General features: G+C 45.0%; 1 protein-coding gene across 1 annotated transcript in view; it reads left to right on the top strand.

Moving 5' to 3' along the window:
* Positions 1–13492, top strand: part of IQGAP1 (IQ motif containing GTPase activating protein 1) — a 110825-nt gene that overhangs the window by 76978 nt on the left and 20355 nt on the right. The window contains exons 16-27 of the mRNA XM_068991560.1: positions 1499–1589; positions 1892–2059; positions 2754–2896; positions 5869–6039; positions 7117–7200; positions 7306–7377; positions 7473–7542; positions 7933–8141; positions 9201–9356; positions 9593–9756; positions 10870–11094; positions 13294–13434. Of these exons, the coding sequence (XP_068847661.1) occupies positions 1499–1589; positions 1892–2059; positions 2754–2896; positions 5869–6039; positions 7117–7200; positions 7306–7377; positions 7473–7542; positions 7933–8141; positions 9201–9356; positions 9593–9756; positions 10870–11094; positions 13294–13434 (1694 nt within the window). The remainder of the gene's footprint in view (positions 1–1498; positions 1590–1891; positions 2060–2753; positions 2897–5868; positions 6040–7116; positions 7201–7305; positions 7378–7472; positions 7543–7932; positions 8142–9200; positions 9357–9592; positions 9757–10869; positions 11095–13293; positions 13435–13492) is intronic.

Raw genomic sequence — 13492 nt, 5'->3', positions numbered from 1 at the left:
TTGGGTGACTTGTTCTTGCGTTTGTTTATTGGAGTCCTCTTTTCCTTTACCAAGACTTTGAGCTTCTTACATTGGGATAGTGCCTATGATTGTAAGCCCAGCACTTAACATAATTTAAAGTGGTCTTTCTTTCTAAAACTCTGCATTTGAGCGAAATCTTTACTTTGGATTTCAGGTGCCTTCCTTTGGCCTTACCCTGTCACCAAGGCACTTTGTAAACTGCGGGGATTTGTGACTTCTTGGCTTGGCTGAATGAAATAGTGTGTCTCTCCCCAATAACAGAGGAGGAAAGCCAAGCCTCCTTTAAGATTTTGTAGTTTCTTCAACTACTGTGCGTGCTGAAGACAGTGAAACTTTCCATTTTTTCCCAAAACCAAGACCCTGCTTCATCTGACAACACAGTTAAAGTAACTGACCCCAACCGTCTCCTTGGTGCCTTGGCAAATTATATTTATATCAAGCAGTCTCAAAGGATTTTTTGAGCTGCAATTTATCCCAACTGCTATTAGCTCAAGCCTCAGGAGTAGTTACTCTTGCTAGGTCTGCCAAGGTTGTCTCAAACACAGCTCTCCCAGCCTGGTCACTTTGAAACCCGAGGTGCCTTGCCTAAAAGGAGAAAAAGACTCCATTTCTGCCTCACTCTTGTCACTAGTATTCAACTCAAACTACACTGTGGGCTGGAGAAACTCTTGTTGGCCATGCTGAGTAAACTAATCACCATTTATTATGTTTCTGTGTGAAGATGTGTCTCTAAGTTTCCAACAACTGATTTAACTTCCAAGTTTTAGAATATAAGTTGATGATAAGCTTAAATTCCCCTAGTGACTCCTAGCTTTACATGTGATAAAGTCTTGATAGTCTTAAAAATAGTGGTCATAGAGAATGTATTTTTGTTGTTGCTTAGTCGGTAAGTTGTGTCTGACTCTTTGCGACCACATGGACTGTAGCCCACCAGGCTTCTCTGTCCATGGGATTTCCTAGGCAAGAATACTGGAGTGGGGTGCCATTTCTTTCTCCAGGGGATATTCCCAGATCAGGGATCGAACCTGTGTTTCCTGAACTGGCAGGTGGATTCTTTACCACTGAGCCACCAGGGAACCCCCAAAAATACATAGAGAATATTTACTCCCTCTGAATATTGCTGGCAAAGAAGGCTTTAAAAAAAAAATGTACTGTGTATTCATGTGCGTGCTGTGGTCCTTGTCAGCATTTAAGTCCCTGGGCCTCTTCCCAGTTTGGACCTTTTGCCCCTTCTAGCTACTCTTGTTCTCCTGAATGACTGGAATTCATCTTCCTATATCCGTCACTTATATTTGAGATATTTCTCATGTAACCCTTTTACTAGTTTTTGATGCTGGCTTCTTCCAGTTGATTATTCCACATGTCTTGTATATATGAAACCTCTTCCTCTGTTTCTCATTGAGTCTCAGAAGCCACCATCATGGCATGTACCCTGATTTCATGCCTCTAATACCGTTTTGCTCTTAATGGTTTATAGGAAACCCAGGATGAGTCAGCTGTGTTATGGTTGGATGAAATTCAAGGTGGAATCAGGCAGTCCAACAAAGACACCCAAGAGGCACAGAGGTGTATGTATCTGTTTTACTTCTGTTCTGATGGAAAGTGGGGAGTGGCAAGGTGTTCCATAGCTCAGTACTCAGCTTGACCAAGATAGAGGGCTGGGGATTCTCTGATTGCCTGGTGGTTAGGATTTGGCGCTTTCACCGTGGAGGCCCGGGCTCTATCCCTGAATGGGGAACCATCCCACCGGCTGGGTGGTGTGGCCAAAATTTAAAAAAAAAAACAAGATAGTTGTAGGGGGGACAGTGTGCTAGTAAGCAAATCTAGGTGCTTTCTAAACTATTCCAGTAGCCGTTCTCTCCTGGGGTAGTTGCCGTAGGGATCCTTGCCATCAATGAAGCAGTGGAGAAAGGCGATGTCGGCAAAACACTCAGCGCCCTTCGTTCCCCCGACGTCGGCTTGTATGGCGTCATCCCCGAATGTGGTGAGACTTACCAGAGTGACCTTGCTGAAGCCAAGAAGAAAAAACTGGCAGCAGGTGAGTTATGGGTAAATCAGTGTGTCAGTAAGTAAGAGCTTAGCGATGTCATGAAACAAAAGAAGAGGAAAGGGCCAAGCTATAGGGAAAGGCACTGTATACAGTATGGGGCTCATTGCATAAGGAGATAATACTCCCGTGTTTAAAAATAACTGTTTCTGCCCCTTGAGTACAGCTACTGTTAAGAAGGTCAATTTTCTGAAAATGTTTCTTTCATAGGATATAGTTCTGATTACCTAAGCCTATAAGATACTTAAAAGTAGTTCATCTGCAGAAAGGGGGGAATAGAGATAAGATATTTTATCCCATTTTATGCCCCCCCCCCTTTTTTTGAAAATTAACTAGAGAGACTGAGTGTTTGCAAGTCTTTTATGAGAATAGTTTTCTGATACAGGTGGTTTTACTTTGGTGGGGGCTTTGAAAGGGGCAGAGGTAGACGAGGTCAGTTTCCCCATGTGGACTTCATAGGGATTTTCTTTTTATAGTGTGGACATGAATGAGCTAAATGAGACATTACAGAGCCATAATTTAAGAGGCACTGAGGATCCCTGTTTACTCTGATAGACCCAAGGGGCAGGTTTTGGGAATGGTCTTCATTTCGGTTGCTTAGCCTAATCAGAATGATCCTATAGGATTAGACATGTGGCTGTGGGGAGTGTGGCTCTGAGTTTCTCTGATCTTTCATTTATGTCAGGAGATAACAACAGCAAGTGGGTGAAGCACTGGGTGAAAGGTGGATATTATTATTACCACAATCTGGAGACCCAGGAAGGAGGATGGGATGAACCCTCAGACTTTGTGCAGAATTCCATGCAACTTTCTCGGGAGGAGATCCAGGTAGGTCACATTTATTCACAAAAGAAGCTGAGAGACAGTACCTGTAGTTTAGAGGTTATACTATTTAGGAAGAACAAGGGTGTGTGGTCAGAAGCCCTAGACTAACAGTAAGGCTACAGAAAAGATCCTGCTGTGCAGCGCGGGGAACTCTGCTCAGTGTGATGCGGCAGCCTGAATGGGAGGGGAGTTCAGGGGGAATGGATACGTGAATCTGTATCGCTGAGTCACTTCGCTGTTCACCTGAAACTGTCACAACGTTATTAATTGGCTATAGTCCAGTATAAAATAAAAAGGTTTAAAAGTAAATAATAAATTTTAAAAATAAAATTAAGGCTATGTAACTAATTTGGAATAATTTTTTTTAGTACGAGTACCTCAGATCTAAATTAGTAGAACATCTGGATTATAGAATTAGGTCAGATAAATTGTGTGCGTTTTTTTTTTTTAAAGAAAACTTGGATGGTCCAGCAAAAAAGAAAAATGAGAAGTTGTTCTGACACCTCATTAAATACAACTACTCTTAATCTTTCCCAATTTACATGCTTAATCTCTTTTCTGACTATCCCACAAACTCCAAACTTTATTAGACTATAGCCTGCACTTTCACATAGTTAGCATATTTTTATCTCAGCTTTCAAAGCACATCTTTACCATCCCCTATGTCTTTGCTGATGCTGATGTTCATTCTTTTTAGAATTTCTTCATTCATTTGACACTTTCTGAACACCTCCTATCCTCCTACATGTACCAGATATTCTTCTGCGCATCAGATGTGTAATCGTAAACAAAACAAAGTCCCTGCTAATGTGAGATGTCCCTCCCCTGCCATCTACATCTGTCAAAATTCTGGCTGTCCAGGCATACCCATCTCAAGTGTTACCTCCTCTGTGTAACATAGATCAATGCTCTCCAGAAGTTAACGTGTGTGTGTGAATCACCTGGGGATCCTGGTGACGTGAAGACTGACTCTGTGGGTCTGACATGAGGCCTGAAATTCTACATTTCTGGCCAGCTCCCAGGTGATACTGGTGCTGCTGGTTCAAGCATATAGTTTTAAATACCACCTACATACATAATGATGTCTCCCTGTCTTTGAAAAACAAAAAAGAGAAAAATTTTAATCCTCTAGAGCTCTCCTGATTCAGTCTTGCCTGTAAGTTCATACTCTGTTCTTACTAAATGCCTTTAAGTTTGTCTGTCCTTCGTGAATTCATTTTCCATTACCATTCACGTCTTAGCTCATGGCTATCCAGCTCTTACTTTAGTAAAACTCCTGCTTCAGAATGCATCAGTGGCCTTTTAATGGCCAAGTTCAGCGAGGAGGTGTGCTCTCATCATAGGCGGCCTCTCAGTGTGTTTTCTTCCTTAAACCCTCAACTCTTTCGGCTTCTCCAGCGCTGTTCTCTTCTGGTTCTACTTCCGAGTGTCCCTGCTTAATTTTTCTCTCCTTTCGTTTCCTCTGACTCCACTTGTGTTATATCTGGGTTCCATCAGCCCCTTTCTCTTCCTCTGTAGGCTTCCTCAGTCGTCTCTTTCAAGCCGGTAGCCCCCACTTTGGCCTGTGTGCCTGCAAACCTAAGTCTTATTCCTTCAGACTCGCCGCCTGCCACCTAAGTCCTTCTCCTCACCACCAGGTGTGCCTTTGCATCTGCAGTTTAGGAGTCCAGCAGACACCTCAGCACAGGTTGGCAGGAAAATTGGGCCTGGAGTGGTACATGAGGGTGTATTTTTTTTTTCCTCACATAAAGTAATTCTGGAGTTGAGCATCCAGGGAAGGTGTGGTGGCTCCACGATCTGGTCTGTCCCAGGGTTCTTCTGTCTTCCTGCTCTGCCATTCTCAAGGTCACCTTGTCCTCCAGAAGGAAGGCAGGCAGGAAGTAGGAAGACGGGAAGGAGAACAGACAGGCCTGATGCCAACTGTCTGTCTCTCTTAAAGAGTTTTCCTTCCCAAAGATCTTACCAAGCTGCTTCTGCTTGCATCCCATGGACTGTCCCTAGGTCATACAGTCTTTTTATTTCTGTTTATTTGGGGGTTTTTTTGGCTGCACTGCATGTCATGTGGGATCTTAATTCCCTGACCAGGGACCAAACCCATCCCCCCTGCAGTGGAAGCACAGAATCCTAACCATTGGACTACCAGGGAGGTCCTCATGTAGTCTTTTAACTGTACACATTGCGGCCTGGGGGTAGCAGGGGAACAGCTCTGACATCCAAGACAAGAAGGGACCATGGCTATCAGGTGGGTCTGCAGGTGTTCTCAGTAACCATTCTCGGCACTCCTGCCCTCACCCAGAGTGATCCAGGGTTGCTCTCACTGGGATCATACGCTACCAGAATTCTAATTCACCCGCTCATGCTAATCTGCCAGCTACTCAGCTAACCATGCTGCTTTTCTAAAAACATATCTGACGGTTTTATTCTTCTTTGAAGGTTTGATGGTTCTCCGGAGCTGGTAGTAACAGTCCAAACACGCTAGGCTGCTTCTCCAGACCATCTGTAGTCTGTCCACTCCCCCACAGGGCCCTCCTCTGTGGCATTCCAGGGGCTCCAGGCCTTGGTGGCACTTGTCTCTCTGTCTTCTTGTCAGTATGACCCCAGACCAGGAAGCACAGTTCCTGGGATGGTCAGCATTAGGTAGGTGAGTGAGTAAAGGAAATGACATGAGGTCAAAGAAGGATGTGAGGACAACTTGGCCTTGAAAAATAGACCTGAAGTCTTCATTCCTGTTTCTTGGCTAAAGGTCTAGAATAGGGGCTTCCCTGGTGGGTCAGTGGTAAAGAACCCACCTGCCAACGCGGGAGGCATGGTTTTGATCCCTGGTCCAGGAGGATCCCACATGCCGTGAGGTCAGTAAGCCTGTGCACTGCAACTATAGCCTTGGCCAGCTGTGAGCATTAGTGTGTGCACTGCAGATGACACCATGTTAAAACTCTGTATGTGTACATCTTTTCACGTGACTGCTGTGTTTTCAGAGTTCCATCTCTGGGGTAACGGCTGCGTATAACCGGGAACAACTTTGGCTGGCCAACGAAGGCTTGATCACCAAGCTGCAGGCTTGCTGCCGGGGGTACTTAGTCCGGCAGGAGTTCCAATCCAGGATGAATTTCCTGAAGAAACAGATCCCGGCCATCACCTGCATTCAGGTATTTCAGAGCCTCCTGTGTGCAGACAGCAAGGGGGCTTCCAGAGCAGGACTGATGAACAGTCAGAGCCTATAGTCGAGTGTCTGAGTGTGATGAACAGTCAGCGCCTAGAGTCGTGTCTGAGTGTGATGAACACCCAGTGCCTACAGTTGAGTGTCTGAGTGTGGTGAATAGTCAGTACCTACAGTCAAATGTCTGAATGTGGTGAACAGCCAGTACCTACAGTCGAGCATCTGAGTGTGATGAACAGTCAGTGCCTACAGTCGAGTGTCTGAGTGTGATGAACACTCAGTGCCTAGAGTCAAGTGTCTGAGTGTGATGAACACCCAGCACCTACAGTTGAGTGTCTGAGTGTGATGAACAGTCAGAGCCTACAGCTGAGTGTCTGAGTGTGATGAACAGTCGGTGCCTACAGTCGAGTGTCTGAGTGTGATGAACAGTCAGAGCCTACAGTCAAGTGTCTGGGCGTGATGAACAGTCCAGTGCCTATGATCGAATGTCTGAGTGGGTTTTTGCCTTCTGACCATCCCTTTCTCTACTGCCACATAATCAAGCGTGTGCTTAATGGTATTCAGTGGTAAGTTGTCCAGCTCAGTGGCAGTTCTTCTCGGCACCTCGCGGTCTCCTAAGGCTATTCCTTTACGTGAGGTTTGAATATGGAGAGAAGCAACTCTTGACTTTGCTTCAGTGATAGGGAAGCTCGGAAAGAATTCTGGGTTAGGAGTTACGACTCCAGCACTGGCAGGTGGCGGCGAGCCTCTTCTCTGAGATTGTGTCCTCCTCTGTAAATGCAGATGCTAATGTTCATCTTACATTCCTCGCCGATTGGTTGTGAGGAGCCAGTGACAGCATCTGTGTGGATGCCCTTTGAAAAGCGCGCAGCGCTGTGCTCACCTCCAGGAGGTGGAAGTTGGCCAGGTGCTCTCCTGGTGGAGGTGCCGCCCAGTTGCTCCTTCCTCCATCACAAGTGGGCGTGGTCCTTTTTAAAGCTGTGTCGCGAATTGCTCTTGGGGGACCTTTTTTAACCTCCTCTGAGCCTTGGGAAATGACGTGTCTTCTGTAACATTTGGGTTTCAGTCTCAGTGGAGAGGATACAAGCAGAAGAAGGCGTACCAAGACCGCTTGGCTTACCTGCGCTCCCACAAAGATGAAGTTATAAAGGTACGTATCCCAGGCAGGGTTTCTCGTCAGCATGGCATGCGAGCGTGACATGTGCAGAGATGAAGGGCTCTTCTCATTTCTGGGACCCCCTCTCCTTCTCCACAGATCCAGTCTCTGGCAAGGATGCACCAAGCTAGAAAGCGCTATAGAGAACGCCTGCAGTATTTCCGAGATCATGTGAGTACCCCGGGAGAGAAGTACCAGTAGAATCAATTTTGCTGTGTTTGTGGTGGACATATGAATTGAGAAATTTCTTCTTTTGTGTCCCTTAGATAAATGACATTATCAAAATCCAGGCTTTTATCCGGGCAAACAAAGCTCGTGATGACTACAAGACTCTCAGTGAGTAACTGTGGCTCAGCAGAGAAGAGTTGAGGCAGTGGCTGAGAGCCATCGGGTTCTGGGTATTCTCCACGGATCTCTTTTCTTGTCCTGCAGGCAAGGCTTGGGGGGCAGGGTGCTGCTTGTGACTGAAGCCCCTTTGCTAACCCATGGCTTGGTGTCTTGCTGCTTGCCGTATCTGCCTTCCACATAACAACACAGCAGTAGCATGACCAGGAAGGTTGCACTTGGTGGTTGTCTCTGCACATCTCAAAAATAAACGAATATCTTACGTGTGAATAGAGCTGCTTTTGTTTTCCTTTGTAAATATATGACAATGCTGATGCTTTCCAAGAGACAGAACTTCTGGGAATGCCATTCCTCATCTGACACATGCTTTCTCTCTGTCAGTCAACGCTGAGGATCCGCCTATGATTGTGGTCCGGAAATTTGTCCACCTGCTTGACCAAAGTGACCAGGATTTTCAGGAGGAGCTCGATCTTATGAAGATGCGGGAAGAGGTTATTACCCTTATCCGTTCTAACCAGCAGCTGGAGAATGACCTCAATCTCATGGATATCAAAATCGGACTGCTGGTGAAAAATAAAATTACACTGCAGGTATGGTCCATTGCCAGCCAGGGCCTTGGGGCACTGTCCTCCCTGATACCTCTGCCTCCCCCCTTTATGCCTTGAAGGGCTGGCCTTCTTCTCAGTGAATGCTGTGCGTTTTCTTTCATGTTATATAAGAAATGAAATTATTTGACCATATAGCTTTAGTCTTATCCATCCAGTGGCTAAGACTATGCTTCCAGTGCAGGGGGCCTGGGTTCCATCCCTGCTCAGGGAAGTAGATCCCACATGACACAACTTAAGAGTCTGCTTGCCACAGCTAAGACCTGGGGCAACCAAATAAATATTTTTTAAAAACAGAAAAGCATAGATAAAATCATCCCATAATTCCACCACTCTAACAATCATTTTGTATCCTACATTTTTATTTAATATAGAGGATAAGATACATTTTATGTGATATCATCACAAATATTTTTAATGGCAGTGTAATAATTGATCAGGAAGTAGTCTGAGTCACGTCTTTTTCCAGACTATTTGGCATTTTCAACTTTTTTTTATTACAGAATAATACTGCAGTTAATGTTTCAGTGTACATGTAGCTTTTATTGTATATAAGACTTTGTAAGATAGACTCCTAGAAGCTGGTTTCCTGAATCAATGGACATTTTTAGGATTAGGTTCTTTATAAGTAGACTTGAGTAGGAATAGATTTGATTGACATAATGAAAATAGGATTTAATGCAATGATTCCAGGGGCTTCCCAGATGTCTCAGTGGTAAAGAATCAACCTGCCAAGCAGTTCGATCCCTGGGTTGGGAAGATCCCCTGGAGGAGGGCGTGTCAACCCAGCCCAGTATTCTTGCCTGGAGAATCCCGTGGACAGAGGAGCCTAGTGGGCTACAGTCCATGGGGTCACAAAGAGTCAAACACGACTGAGTGACTAAAACAGCAACAGCAGATGGTAGTAATTCTAAAATATATAATGGGATCTGCCAGTGCAGTAGACCGTCATGAAAGGTTTTACGTGGTAAAAACCTGTCCATAATGCCCAGAGTTGCATCTTTGAAAGTGTTTTGATTTACGTATATATGTGTTTGTTTACAGGATGTGGTTTCCCACAGTAAAAAACTTACCAAAAAAAATAAGGAACAGTTGTCTGATATGATGATGCTAAATAAACAGAAGGGAGGTCTGAAGGCTTTGAGCAAGGAGAAGAGAGAGAAATTGGAAGCGTATCAACACTTATTTTATTTACTGCAGGTGAGTGGCTCCTGGAATCAGTACTGTAAAAGTTAGTTAACTTTTTCTCAAGAAAACCTTATGCATGGATCTCTGTGGAAGTCTTTCTGATTTCCACTGAGGGGTGAGCAAAGGGCTTGCCTTATTTTTCTTTTATTATTCAGGTACATCCTGATCCTTTAAGCTGGAAAGTCTTGAATATTTGTGCCAGCCTTCACGTTACATGGAAGTCACTTATTCCTTGGTTTATGTTTCAGACCAACCCCACCTACCTGGCGAAGCTGATCTTTCAGATGCCCCAGAATAAGTCCACCAAGTTCATGGACTCTGTGATCTTCACTCTCTACAACTATGCCTCCAACCAGCGCGAGGAGTACCTGCTCCTGCGGCTCTTCAAGACAGCCCTGCAAGAGGAGATCAAGTAGGGACAGATTTCTGCAGAGCTGGGAACCCCTCCCCTCCATCACAGATGCTGCCAGTTAGAGATTCAGGCCTGTTTGTGCCTTTTCTCCACACTGTGATATGTGTGAAATACTTAATCTAAAGAAGCATCTATTTTTTATAACATAATAATACATAGTATAGAACTTCCCTGGTGGCTCAGCGATAAAGAACCCACCTGCCAGTGCAGGAGATGTGGGTTCTATCCTTGGATCAGAAAGATGCCCTGCAGAAGGAAATGGCAGTCCGCTCCACTATTCTTGCCTGGGAAATCCCATGGACGGAGGAGCCTGATGGGCTACAGTCGATAGGGTTGCAAAGAGTCGGACACAACTTGGGGACTAAACCACAACAGCAATGTATGTTATACACTAATGCAAGCTAATTGTACTAAAAGTACAAATTAACTACACATATACCATATATATGTAATTAATTGGTCTTCCCTGGTGGCTCAGATGGTAAAGAATCTGCCTGCAATGCGGGAGACCTGGGTTTGATCCCTGGGTCGGGAAGATCCTCTGGAGAAAGGAATGGCAACCCACTCCAGTATTCTTACCTGGGAAATCCCATGGACAGAGAAGCCTGGTGGGCTATAGACCATGGGATCACAAGAGTTAGACATGGCTGAGCAATTAACAGTTTCACTTTCACTTTTTCATACTGTGTATACTACACACCAATATAAACTAATCATATATACACAATATAAACTAATATGCTAATGATGAACTGATACAAACACTAATATAAAGTGTTGCTGTTTCTGGGGAGATGATAGAGTAAGACATTTGCCAGTAATTTTAGAAACATTCTGTATTAAGATAGAATTTTAAAGAAACTGATCCAAACAGGAAACTTTCTCATCTTTAGCTAATAAGAGACCTGATCATGTCCCCATGATGAGAGTTTGCAGCAGCAGGCAGGTTCCGTATTCAGATGAGATTGGGAAAGTTTCTAGAGAAAGAGCATGTACCCAACCTCTTTCCAGCTACTTCTGTTTTTAAGGAGATGGGGTCTTTAAGTAGGAAGGATCCGAAAGTTGGTAGATTCGTGATTAGTTTGAATTGAACTTGTTTCTTGTGTTTTACAGGTCGAAAGTAGATCAGATTCAAGAGATTGTGACAGGAAATCCAACAGTTATTAAGATGGTTGTGAGTTTCAACCGCGGCGCCCGGGGCCAGAACGCGCTCAGACAGATCTTGGCTCCAGTGGTGAAGGAGATCATGGACGACAAGACCCTCAACATCAAAACTGACCCCGTGGATATTTACAAGTCTTGGGTTAACCAGATGGAGTCCCAGACAGGAGAGGCGAGGTATGATCATCACAGCCCCTTTTTCTTTCATGCTTTTAGTATTTTCTCTCTCTTTTTAGGCAGTTAATATTTCTTTGATTTGAAAGTTAGTAATTGTTCAAATAGTTTTTCCATAGGAACCTCTTCTTTAAGTAGTTGAATTGGTAGTTTCTTCACTTATTTAGCAAATATTTATAGAGTACTTCCCAAGTGCCAGACAGTGGGTTAAATGCACATATACTAATACGATGCTGGGGACTTCCCTGGCGGTTCAGTGGTTAAGACTTCACTTTCTAAGTGGGGTGGGGTGCGGGTAATCTCTTGTTGGGGAGCTAAGATCTCACATGCCTCTCAGCCAGAACAAAACATAAAACAGAAGCAATATTGAAACAAATTCAATAAAGACTTTAAAAAAATGGTCTACATTAAACAAACCAAAAAAAAAAAAAATACAATAACAGATGAGACATACAATAATGATTGAAACCAACACACTCCCTGCCCTCTGTTCATAGTTTGGAGAGATGAGACAGGTACATAGAAATGAAGTTTCAAGCTGAGAGTAGTTTTGTGAAGTTTTGTAGTTTTGTAGGGAGCTGTGAAAAAGCATACAAGTGGGAGCTAACTTAGAGTGGTTGGACAGAGCCTCTCTGAGCGGGTGAGCATCATGTGGTGGAGGCTGGAGGGTGCAGTGGGCCCTGCCGAGTGCAGAGTCTTCCTGTCCAAATGCTGGCAGGTGAAAAGAGCTCAGAGAGCCTAAGACTGGAAGGACACTGGCATCGCAGAAGTGGGGTTAGGTGTGAAGAGACACCTGGATCTGAGTGAAATCTTTGTGTTCTGTGAGAGGGAACAGGAGATGCTGTGGGCAAATGATGAGCTGCCCTGGAACACTGCAAGTTAGGCCAAATAAATTACCATAATCCAGGAGACTTCTGTGCCCAGGCCATAGTTTACCACCTACATGAGTACATCCAGAGCAGGAATGTGTCACCAGAATATGGGAAATGCTGGGGAAAGATAGCTCAGAGAGCAAAAATGTTTCTGATTTTATCTAGCTTGGGTGAGGGCTAGAGATGTGAGCAATGTGGTCTGCAGCAGGTTTCTTATTTGGTGTAGAGTAGGGTTAGATCAGACGTGAGGTTCTCGGGGGGTAACCTTCAAAATTCAGATCTCCTGTCCCTTAAATGGCTCTCCCTGACTTCTGGGAAAGTCCAGACTTAGCAATACACACAGGGCCCTCCATGACGTGGCCTCTATTTATTTTAATGTTCTCATCTGTCCTCCTCTTACCTCCTTGGGTTTGATCTTCTTTCCTAGAAGACTTTTTTTTCTCCCATATTTCTGAATTCATACGTTTCTTCCTTATGGACGTCTTCTTGATTCCTCCAATCTGAGTAGAAGCCTCTTCTCTGTGGCATTGTAAGACTTCCGGTCAGTTTCTTCTTGTTGCACGATGTGTTTATAGATAGTTACGTGGGTGTCTCTCCCACATGTATAAACCGTGAGGAACTCAGGGAGCTATCATGTCTCTTAACACTTTGATCCCAAATGCCCATCACAGTGCCTGGCACATAGATCTAGGCTCCAAATTCACAGCTGAAAACTCGAGCCCCAGTTCCAGCCCCACCGTTCACCAGCTCTGTGAGTGTAACAAAATTACCTGGTCTCTCTGGGTCATTCTGCTTGTGAAAGACACAGCCTTGCCTCAGGCTGCTGGTCTAGCATGTTGTTGTTCATTTGCTAAGTTGTGTTCATTTGCTAAGACTCTTTGCGACTCCATGGACTGCATCACGCCACCCTTTCCTGTCCTCTACTGACTCCCTGAGTTTGCTCAAACTCATGTCCATTGAGTCGGTGATGGTATCCAACTGTCTCATCCTCTGTTGCCCCCTTCTTCTCTTCCCCTCAATCTTTCCCAGCGTCAGGGTTGGATCTGGGACCTCCTTGCTGGAGGCTGGATCTGGTTGGATCTCCTTGCTGTCCAAGGGAATCTCAGGAGTCTTCTCCAACACCACAGTTAGAAAGCATCGGTTTTTTGGCACTCAGCCTTCTCTGTGGTCCAGCTCTCACATCCATACATGACTACTAGAAGAACCATAGTGTTGACTAGATGGACCTTTGTCCAAGAAGGGAAAATCTGTCACTGCTTCTACTTTTTCCCCTTCTGTTTGCCATGGAGTGATGGTCTAACATACTTGGGGGTAATGTTTGCTTTCCCAGCAAACTGCCCTACGACGTGACCCCAGAGCAGGCCCTGTCTCACGAGGAAGTCAGGACTCGGCTAGACAATTCCATCCGGAACATGCGGGCTGTGACTGACAAGTTCCTGGCAGCCATCATCAGCTCCGTGGACAAAATCCCGTGAGTGTCGCCCGCTGTGGCCCCCGGTAGAGCCCAGCACTAGTGGCCTCCAGCTCCC

This window comes from Capricornis sumatraensis, chromosome 19, assembly GCF_032405125.1.
Source record: "Capricornis sumatraensis isolate serow.1 chromosome 19, serow.2, whole genome shotgun sequence".
NCBI lineage: Eukaryota > Metazoa > Chordata > Mammalia > Artiodactyla > Bovidae > Capricornis > Capricornis sumatraensis.
Note: the sequence above shows the minus strand (reverse complement) of the source record. Positions and strands in the feature narration are given on the sequence as shown.